Source organism: Alligator sinensis, unplaced genomic scaffold, assembly GCF_000455745.1.
Source record: "Alligator sinensis unplaced genomic scaffold, ASM45574v1 scaffold520_1, whole genome shotgun sequence".
Taxonomy (NCBI): Eukaryota; Metazoa; Chordata; order Crocodylia; family Alligatoridae; genus Alligator; species Alligator sinensis.
The window spans coordinates 2,367,361-2,378,813 of NW_005842064.1; the positions used below are offsets into that span (position 1 = coordinate 2,367,361).

General features: G+C 50.4%; 1 protein-coding gene across 3 annotated transcripts in view; it reads left to right on the forward strand.

The window, feature by feature from the left end:
- SGCA (sarcoglycan alpha) overlaps window positions 1-5,652 on the forward strand; it is a 26,665-nt gene extending 21,013 nt beyond the window's left edge. For 2 of the 3 annotated variants that reach the window (XM_006023324.3, XM_014519769.2), the window contains 2 exons: window positions 4,344-4,529; window positions 5,393-5,652. In XM_006023324.3, coding sequence (XP_006023386.1) covers window positions 4,344-4,529; window positions 5,393-5,396 — 190 coding nt within the window. In that variant the 3' untranslated portion in view covers window positions 5,397-5,652. Of the gene's footprint in view, window positions 1-4,343; window positions 4,534-5,392 lie in introns of those variants that run through there. The other variant, XM_025203792.1, reaches the window with a different exon arrangement.
- The last annotated feature ends 5,801 nt before the right edge of the window (window positions 5,653-11,453 follow it).

Genomic DNA, 11,453 nt, shown 5'->3' on the forward strand with positions numbered 1-11,453 from the left:
TTCCCATGCAGGGCTTTAGACTCTGGAGATACTACCCAAGGTTTAAACGACTCCCCTGCTCCCACCAGCGATGTTTTTATTAAGACCCTGCACTCTGGGATTTGCCTGAGTGTGTGAAGGTCCATAACTGACACTTCTTCTGTGTAGGAACATTTCAGGCTTTTTGGTTTTTGCTACTTGAATACCCCTTCACCCACATTCCCCCCTTTTAAGCTCCACTTACTTTCCTGGGATTTGACACCTCCCAGCCATGCATCAGGTGCTGTGGCTAACAGCTACTGCATGGGGGTTGCTTTCTCCCTCTCCCAAGAGGCAGAACTGCATGCACTGTAGAGCCTTGTAGTTTGGTGTTAAACATCTGGGTTGAGCAGAATGGAGGAGTCTGCCTGGCACTTGGAAGAGATGATTCTTGTTAGGATCTTGAATTCATTGTGGCATTCTCATATGCATGTAGACAGACCCCTGGGAAAGCTCCATCCTTTGCACAGAAGGGCTTTGCCCTCCTGACAGCAGGGCTCATGGTCCTTGCTCTGGAACTTTAGACAATCTGTTATTGGTGTCAGCCGATGAAGACCAGTAGAGTCCCCACTAAGAGCAGAATCAGGCCCTGGGTATGGATTCACACACTGGTACCATCAGAAAAATGAGCCCAGCCTTAAAAAAACACTGATGTGGAGCAAAAAAATCCTTGTCACACAACACTGGCAATGCTACCATCCCCTGGGATATTAGAGACCTGGGCCCATGCAAAAACCTTGGATCCAACCCAACCGTAAGGCTAGGGAGAGCTGACTCCAGATCCATCACAGCTCCATGCCATGTGTTTATGGACACCCATCATCAAGGCTGAGTTGTAGACATCTGCATCGAGTCTAGACCTTGCCTGCTTAGTAATTACAACCCTGGCCAAGGAGGGAATAACCATCCTCAACTTGCAATAGTTTGTGGATGTGACATTAGGCAAGCCAGTCAACCTGTTCCTGTGCCTGTCTGCCTCCTAAAGTAATAGCCCAGGGGGCTAAACCCCTTGAGTGTCTCCGGTCCGGATGTCTTCTGTCCCTGATCATCACCCCAAAGCACTTAACAAATGCACATGATTGCTAGATACAGAAGTAGCTTCTCCCAGCAGGGATGTGCAGCCCCCCTGTGGCAGAACCCAGAAGCAACATCCAGGTGAGTTATCAGCCAGATCTAGTAAGCCAGCCAAGCACGCTTCAACTCTTCTGGAGGCCTTTCATGAACTGCTTGTAGACAGGAGTCAGTCCACCCATCACTGAGATGCTACCTCCAGGGTGGCAGTGGCCAGCAGTTTAACAACAGTGAAGCAGTGTGATGAATTGAAAAGTGAGGGAAGGAAAACACTTTATGCAACTGAAAAGAAATAGCCATTTGGACAATTACATACATTCAATGTCTGAACTTGGAAGTCGGCAAGGATCAGCACTGTTCCCTTTGCAAAGTGTGCCACAAGATCACCAGTGACCAAACCTCAGGCTTCACTCTTTGGAAAGAAGAGCAGGACTCTCATAGCATATTGAGGGCTTCAGTTCAGGAGCAAGCTGGGGGACATCCACCAAGCACAAATAATGTGGTTCTTGGCCTGTCTCCTATCAACATGAGTCAGCCTAATGCTGCTTTGCTTCTAAGGTTCCCAAAGCAGCACAACACAGTGCAGCACTCAAAGCTGCTCCCATCCCCCTCTCTTAACTTTCAGGAATTTCCTTTGCTGTTGCATTTGACTCTGCAAAAATTTGATTAGACACCGGAGTGGTTTAAATATTGGGATTATTTTATTGAGCACCTGCCCATAGCTGGGCCCCTGCAGGGGCATCCCTCAAGCCGTGGCTTTCCGTTTCCTGCCCCGCTGGGCTGGTTTGCTGGACCTGGAAGGTGCTTGCTTGGATGTTTTTCTGCTTCCAGATTTCTTCTTCTTCTTGGCAGTAACTTTATTCTTTCTCTCTTTGCTCCTCTTGCCGGAGTGGAAGGAGCCAGAGTCATCAGGCCCTGTCATCTGCTTCAGAAGCCCCTTGGAGACCAGACCCTTGAGGACCCTCAGGAAGTGGGTCTTGTTTCTCATCACATCATAGCCAGCCTTGGTGACAATCTTCTTCAGGGTTTCCAGTGAGAGCCCCTGGCAGTTTGGAGAGGTTGCCACAGCCCAGAGGATGAGTTCGGAGACGCTGGGGCTGGCATTCTTGGAGGCAGTGGGCTGCAGGTCTGCATTTGAATCAGAAATGCCCGCCTCTGAAGAAGAGCCTTCACATGGCTCACAGAGACTGGTCATGCTGGTGCCTGAGAACTCTGTTTATACCTATTGATTCCTGGTCTAAGGGGCTTTTCCTTCAGATCCGAGCCACTCTCTCACTACACTCCTGGCCACCTTCTCCTGTCTTTTTTTCTGGCTCAGTGAGTGGCTCCAATAGCTGGGCCACAGCTCTGTTCTTGGCTTTCTTTCCTCACTCGGCTCAGCCCCCACAGCCTGTCTGAAAGTACAGGCCAAGTCCCACCTCTTGCTGGTGCCCCCAGACCAGGGCGATAAAAGCAGCCCAGAGGGGAGGTGTTGGTTAAGATTCCTCTCCACAAGCATGCCAGTTAATGCCCATCACACATCACAGCGCTTGTACCTCACAGCTCAGCTCAGTGGATGTCCTTCCCCACCCACCAACTCTTGGGAAAGCCTTGTCCAGTTCCTCAGCTGAATTCTAGGCAACTCCCCCTATTCGCGTTGTCCAGGTCCTTGTGTGGAGGATGCTGGGCAAGTAGTGGTGAGCCACATGGCAAGGCCCAACCCAAATGCTGTCATAGTCTAGTGCCATGGCAACAGAGCTTGGTACACTGTGATGTCAGAGGAGCCCTCATGATGTGTGTGCATGTGGGTCTGCAGCCTCCTTTCCCATGCTGCATACAAAGGGCATGAACTACTGTTATAACAAAGTACATAGTTTTTAAGCTCACACCAGCCCCTTTATGTTAGTATAAGTTTTGCATTGATTTCAGAGGATCAAGGATTTCACTATACATGGGGTGTGATGGGGAGCAGAATGCAAAGCTAGTGGGAAGGAAGAGCCAACCCTTCATCCCAGGATTGTGCAGCACCTACTACTTTGTGGTGCTGCCCTAGACTGGTGTTTCTAGGCCCTACCCCAGTGCACATGTAAATGAGTTTTGTGCTGCAAGCAAACAAGTGCCTGTATGTTTGCCAGTCTGTGGAAGATTTTGTGTGCATGTAAATGTGTGTGCAAATAGTGCATGCAAGTGTGTACACACATCAGCTTGCTACCTGAGGGGGATCCATTGCTGTCCTGGCTCCCAGCTCTCTCCTCCCCCATGGGCTGGAGTTCCTGTGCTCTGATGAGCTGCTACTCCATTCACCCCCGAGACAGGAACTGGAGATTAGTGATGGTCACTCCCTTAGGCACCGATGAAAACCCCAGATGGACTGGACACACCTTGTTCCCCTTCCATCTCTCAGGAGGTAACCGGGGATCCATGGATGTTTTAGCCTGATGCTTCAGTGCTGCCAATTGTGGTGGGGTCCAGCAGCTGCATCCCTACACTTTCTCTTGCTGTGCTGCCCCCTTTCCCAGCACCAGGGTACTGAGGCTCCTCAAAGGTGCTAGCCACTTACAAACTTGGTACCCCCTGGGAGACTGGAGTTCCCCTTGGAGCTGCTCCCATGCACAGACATGGCTCCAGGGCTGTGTTTTGGAAAGAACCAGTGTCATCATAAGGAGCAGTCAGGCAGCAGGAGTGTGACATGGACCCCAGAGGCCTCTGTCAGGCAGGCCCAGCCCCTCCATCCCTTCCTTGTGGCACTGGCTGATCCCACAGGACGGTGCAAGCTCCTAGGGCCTCATGCTTAGGCTGTGCCCGTGCCCTGAATCCCCGCAGTGAGGCAGTGCCCTCGCCTGCTGCCTGGGCTGTTCCTTTTTCATTATTTTCTTTGAGCAGGGCCAGACCCTGGGAGGAGGCACTGGGTAGGGAAGGAGGGAAGCTCCTCCTAGTCTGCTCCTCCCCAGGCAGGGGTGGCAGGGAAGCAGCCCTGCATTTCTTTGCTGATTGCTTCTGCCTGTAACAGCCAACACCAGTTCCATTACCCCTTTGTAAGCCACCACAAATAAACCTACACGTACTGTTTTTCAATCCTTTATTAACCTTCCTAAGCCATTTAGTGACATAGCCTTAACACAAGTCATGGCAGTAGTTATTCCTAGTTGGGGTGTATTAGGGCAGGGAGGAAGAGTCAGGATCCATCCAGCCCCTTCCCCAGGTGTCTCTCTACCCCAGGGTGACTGAACACCAGTCAGGTGTTGACCAGGCTTGACCACCCTCCTGTCTGTCAGCATCCAGATGGTGCACCACAACACAATCCATGGCAACACGGAGGAGCTGAGGCACATGGCCAGCAGCAGGGAGGTGCCGCAGCCCCTCTCCACCCTGCCCATGTTCAATGTGCGCACAGGCGAGAGTATCAACCCCATGCAGCGGCGCTACGACAGTGCCCACGTCCCGCTTATCCTGGACCAGAAGTGAGTGCCCCTCGGGTGGGACTAGCCTGGGTCTGGCTGGACCAATATGGTTGGTGAACAGCAGTCTTAGCCTGGGGTAGGTCTCAGTTTTTCCCCTGCCAGAGTCAAATTTATTGAGCAGGTTGTAAAGCAAGGAGAATGAGTCTGAGGGCATCATTGCACCAGGAGCCCTTTATACCCATGGAGCAAGGTGGAAGGGCTGCCAGGGAAAAGCTGTCTGGGGGCATGGGACCCAACACAGCCACCTCTAGCAGAAGGGGGAGGGAGCCTGCCCAGAGCAGACTAATACCCCAGAGAGGACCACTGTGGCAGCCTCTGGGACCGAGTCCCTGGCCTCTCTGCTGGGTACAGTGGAGGGGACAGACGTCAGTGCTCCTGAAGGCTTCTGACTAGAACAGGTGAGACGTCTGAGCACAGAGGATATGCAAGAGCTTTCCCCTTAACCAAGCCGTGGTTGCCTAGTGATTAGAGTACATGCCTTGGACTCAGGGGCCTTATAGCTTGTCTACACTGGGGCCCTCAGAAGCTGTCCTGAATTAGCATTTCAAGTGAGTGGTTGAATTAAACTTTGTTCAATGCCTGTGCAGGCACTTTTATTCTAAACTAATTCACAGGGCATTGGGCCTGGCTTAATTCTGAGTAAGAGCATCTCCATGGGGATTCGGCACAGGTTAACCAGTGCAGTCTCCCATGCATTCACACCAGCTTCTCTGGGTGTTGCCGTGGAGACAGGCACTCTGTTACCCATCGGGCAGGGTAGAGGCTCCCTCCCAGCTCAGCGGTCCCCGGAGGTGAATGTTGTCTAACTCTGAAGCATTATTAACATGCATAACGATTAAATGCCTCCTTCCTCTTTCTCCCAGGTAAAGGCCAGACCAGGTGTTTGTTCGCCTCTGAGTGACTCTGTGTGCAGCGGTGAAGCCCTCTTATGGTTGGGAAGAACAGGGGGACCTGGGAAGAAAGTGTGGGGGAGGGCAGGATCTTGATTTTTGTAGTATGAGAACTAGAGTAACAGGTTTGAAACAGAGAGATTAATGTACGTGTATGTAACAAACAGGGGGGGCACAGGCTCCAACCATTGGGACAGCAAATAATTAAAGAAGAGTTCTGTTTAATGTTGAAACTCTGTCTCTCCAGCCTTCCTTTGCTGCTCCCTAGTCACTGACCCAAGCCAGCAATCTCTGTGAGCACTAGATTGGTTAGAATAGCAGTCAAGGGGTTAACACTGCCTGCTGGTGTTCAGATCCAAGCGCATCTCACACCCATAAAGACACAGCCCCAGAAATACTCTTGTTGTTGGAGGGCACTGTGCCAGGCCAGGCTGCCATGGGAAAGCCATCTGCTCTGCTCTATGGCATGGAGCTGTGCAGGTTACAGAGGCCAGACAAGCTCCACTGGTGTGAACCAAGGGTGCTGGAATCCCAACTACAAAAGGGTGGACACTCATCTGCGCATGTCTCTAGGCAGTTTCACTGGGGGGTGTCCACAGACTGCTTAGTAGTCCCACATTTGAGGGGCAGTGGAAGCTGACTGGTGTTTCAGCTCAGTCTGAAAACACTCTGGGATTCCTGGTTTACAAATTACTGTACTCCCAGTCCTGTTTTTCCCCCAAAGCATTGAATTGTTATGCAGTTAGTGGTCTCCCTCTATCACTGGGGTGGGGGGTGGGGTGAGGGAGGGGGGCTGTAGTTTCCTGGTGGGCTTAAGGCTACCATGTGTCCGGTCTCAGAATAAACTCTCTCTCTCTCTGTGGCTGGGATGTCAGGAATTGTATTCAATGTGAGAGTTGAGCTGACCAAGACACAGGATTCATTTCTCAGGATAATATGCTCTTTCAAAGTGTATTCCCATTCCCAATGAGAATAAGCCCATTCCATTTTCCTGACTTCCCCAAAGAACAACTTTTTTTGCTAAATCTCTTTCCTTTTAGGTCAATTCCCTCCGACAAAACCAGGGCACTCCGGCTTTGTTTCAACTCTGTGGCATTTCTATTTTATTTTCTCAAAACAAAACTCCATGAAAATCAGTACCTTTGGGCAAAAAACCCTTTCGATTTTAACAAACGGGCCTTTTCCCATAGAAAAAAATGTTCTACCATGAAATCTGCAACTAGCTCTTACCAATAACCCACTGAGTCTGATAGGCTGCATGGGGCTAACATGGGAGATCTCCCTGGAAGCTCCACTTTGCATATATTTTTTGCGGAGATCTCACCTTCCTCTTCCACCTCATGTATTCCCCCTCTCCCCACTCAGCCCCACTTCATCTCAGCAGGCAATTCATGATGACTTGTTGCTGAAACAGAAGCCTGCACAGCTTAGATGCTGACCAGGTTCACGCTGGGACATCTCCCAGCTAATGCAAGTGCTGAATGAACACAGGTGAAAAACTTGTACCAAAGGGCCCAAAGTGATTGCCTCCTGCAGCCCAATGGCAGGAGGTTCCTAATATATATACAGGCCCTCAGCTACCTGCTCATTGCAGCTGTAATCTATTCCTGCCCCCAGGTATCCTCTCTCTGTGCTTTCAATGGAAGAGACCAGTGATTTTCAACTGGGATGCCACAGCACCCTGGGGTGCCATGAGATCCTTTTAAGGGTGCTCTACAATACTGGGTGTCCAAACACCTACACATGATTCACAAGATAAACCCAGACCAGATTTCAAATAGGAATCTTCAGTGTCATAAACACTCTGAGCTGCCGGGCGCTTTCTGAGTTGCCTGCAACAGAAGAGTGGCTCTATTTTTTTTCCAGGAAAGAAATGAGTGAAAGCTACAGTCTGGGATTTTCTGAGAAATACCTTGAGCCTAGTGAGGAATGCCTTGAACCTAAAAAGACTGAGAACCACTGGAATAGACAGGATCTCCCAAGTTGGAGTTACTCCCATCTCTGTGCCTTGAGGAAGATTCACTTTCCATGTCACCAAGTACTGGTCTCTTGTTCTTAAATGTATATTGTATTGTACCTGCAAGGTACCAAAGCCAGATCAGCCCCAGAAGCACAGACTCATAGATTCAGGCTATGTGCGCACTCCAAACTGCTGGGAGACAGGGGTGTGACCCCTTATTGGCACAGCTGTGCCAGCAAAGCCCTGCCTAGAAGCAGTTATACAATGATAATGCTTCAGTGCCCCGGTATGGCTTGCTTTGCTCACTGATGTTTTCACTATATCAGCACAGTTTTGCGGTAGCTGGGTCCACAGTAGGAGTGCTCTGCCCCCACGGTGAACTGATATTCCTGCCCTAGCAAAGTGCCCCGAGGGTAGACACAGCCCTCATCTCCTGTCTCCCACTGGCAAGGACAGAGCTCACAGATAACCACACATTTGCATTCACCATAGATAATCACCCCTGTCTGGATGTACAACTAACCACATGTGCGCACCTAGGGGAAAAGAGCCGGACCCAAGTGCAAACACACAGACTCACAACTAGCCATGCATACAGGCTCACTTCTACCCACAGATGTACACTCACAACTGGCTACAAGCACAGGCTCACAAGGATGTTCCCAAATCTCATGACCACACATATAAGAAGACAGGCTTAGAAGGAACCAGATAGCCCTGTAAGTGTCAATCTGACCAGGCTCTTGTACAGCTCCCCATCATTGCTATGTCTGTATGTCCAATAGCCTCATAGCCAGGTACACATCCATAGATTAAATCAATCTCAAAATCACACACACACATACACTCCCAATAAACACAGATTCACAACTCCCTCCTGTATGTAAGAACTCTGCGTTACACCCAGTTGTAAACCTAAAGACACCCGATCTTCACAAGCACACAAACCTGCCAACCCATATCCATCAATCCAGAGAAGTGACAGACTCTCACTGCTTACATAAACACAAAAACAGACACAGCCATCTTTGCACATCTATCATCTACACACACACAAACAAGGACCCAAGATTCACAATCCTGCTCACAAACAAAGCTGACTTGGAAACACCCCGGGCAATAATGCAGCTTGCTGACATCTCCACTAAAAGCATGTTACTGATAAAGCAATACCAGGACATTATACTGAAGAAGCACAGCTAGTGTGGACCCAGCCTGACCAGCAGGGCTGTGCTCTGTACCAACAGAGTAAGATCTCAATCTCCATAAGCAAACCATGCCATACTGGCAAAGATGTAGATTTGCCAGTATTACTGCCTCTTCTACTAGCTCTGCTGTGCCAGCTGGGGGGCAAAGCCTCCTCACACCCCAGCTCAATGGAGCATGCCAACAACTTCTTCCTGTGTGTTCAGAAACCATCATCTTCTCACCCTGCTGCTCCATGGAACGTGTCCTGAAGGATGTACAGCCAGCCTCCCCGGTCCTTCCTCTGCCCATCGGGTACAGCTTTCCCCTCAGCAGGGTATGCTTTCCCTGCTTTGCTTCTGAATAAAATGCCATCGGGTGCCTGTCAAATCACTGCAGGATGTCTGTATCCAGAGGGGACCAGCTAGCCCCATAGCCCTGGGCTCAGTCAGTCTGTCAGGGATGGCTGCAGCTGTGGGCAAAGGGGAGCATTCTTCACTCCTTCCCTTTCCCAGATCTAATGCCCAGAGCCAGAGCACCAGGAATGGGTGCGAGGTTAAGGAAACAGGAGGCACCAATGCAGGAACAATGAGACCATTGAAAGCTGCCTGTCGCAGGCTGCTCCCTCAGTGCGCAGGGAGGGAGGAGGGGAACTCTTGGCAAAGTCCGCCTGCCTTTTGCTAGGATTTCTCCAGCAGGGTGCTGGGGTTCATAAGCAGGCACACAGTACCGTCTACCCAGCTCTGGCACACCACTTGAGCTCTCTCTAACCCTTTCTCTGATAATGGGTGGATAGAGCCCTAATTGGGATGGAGTCCAGTCCCTGTGACATACCCTAGAAAGGCCATACTGTCTTTTGCCAGGGTCAGGGGTCTCAGCACCTATCCAAGAAAAGAGCAGGGCCAAGTCATGGAGTATCTGCAGTGGTGCTTCTAGGGGCCCCTGCCTCATTTCTGTATGGGCCCAGGTGGGGTTTCCTCTACAGGATGAGAGCACCCTCTGGGTAACAGGGTTGGGGAGGAGGCATGGGCATCAGTGAGAGGGGTAGGGAGGAGAGGGAAATGCACACATGCACCCTCCTGCTCTACCCATACACACCTACACATACCCTCTCCACTTGTATACATACATACATATCACATATAAACACACTCTACAGCTGTCCTCTATACGTCCACACACAAACACACACACTCTCCACCCACACCCTCACATGCATTTTCCACACTCCTCACACACCACCTACAGGTACATCCCCTCACCATGTACACACACTACACATTTCCACACGTGCATACACCCTCCACATGAGCACACACATGCCCTTTACGTGCACAGAGACACACATGTAACACATGCTCTCTATGTGCACAAGCATTGTCTTCACCCAGACATATGCACACACATCACATACAGATCTATACTCCACATATACCTTCTAGATGCACGCCCCCCTCTTTACACACATTTCTACCCATGCACAAATCCATACACCTACACACACTTTCTGCACACACAAAAACAAACAAGCAAACACACATATTGGTCATGCCAGACACACACACACATACACACAGACTACACCATACAGATACATACACATGCACCCTCTCCACACTCCAATCCAATGTATATACAAACACATGCATATACTGGCTACACACACATACACACATACTGGTTACATCATACATACATACATACACACACTGGCTATACATACATACTGGTTACAGCATACACACACTCTGGCTTTCTGCATATATACATGACAATCCACATACATCCACACATAAGCAATCTCTCCACCTATATACATGCCTACACACCACACACACACAAGCACCCTCCTTCTATACAACAGTTGACACATTCCCTCACCACTTACCAAAACTTAACACACACACTTAACAGGAGAGCACTAAGGGAAGAGCTTTGCCCTGCCCAGCAAAGCACAGTCCTGTTATCCCCATGTCCCCTCATGCTCTGCTCCCGGCTTCCCTGGAGTCCTCCACCTGTGGCACTTCCCCAGCCCCACTATGAGGTCTTTTTGCATGCCCCACTGTGCCACTGGGGAGGCAGAGGTTTAAACACAAAAGAAGGTCTGAATGGAGGGCTGGGCATTATCATCTCCTAGGACAGCGTTGTTCAACTTGTGGATCACGACCTAAAAGTGGGTCGCCAGAATATATGAAAGGATTGTGAACAAACTTTAAAAATAGATACTCCTTTAAGAGAAAAACATGGGAAATGGGCTTTTCCCTTGCAGGCTGGCAGTGTTCCAGTCTGCAAGGGGCTGCTGGGGGCCCCCCCACCCCACACCCCCATCTCCTGCCCCACACACTGGCAGGCTGAGGGTAGGGGGCAGCAGGTTGGGAGTGAGGGGCACTGGGTCAGGACTGGCCCTCGTTGTTTACAAACTGGTCATGGTACAAAAAAAGTTGAGAACCACTGTCTTAGGAGGTGTGTTGGTGGCTGGGAGAAGCCATGGGTGGCATCTGTGTACCCTACCTTAGAGCGCTGAGCTTCTCCTGAGTGAGGATGCAGCCTGCCCCAGAGCAGCCCAGCTCCCAGGCTTCACACAACGTTGTTTGTGCTTCGCCGGCCAAATTCTAGCTTGTCCTGGGAAGGTGATGGAGGTGATGGCTCCTGAAAGCCAACCATTGAGAAAGGTGGAGGGCTGGCCCCTGTCCGTCAGAGTAAACCTGTCTCACTGGAGATGGAGGAGCCTTGTGTGACTCTTTCCTTCTGTGTGCTGAGCAAAGAAAGCAAGATGTAATGGGAAATGCTTTCTTCCCTCTCCCTCCCTGGCCCTGCATGAAAGGGATCTGAAGGGATGAAAGGGATCTGTGTGATCCCAACACTGAGTTGGGCGGGAAGGAGAGGAGA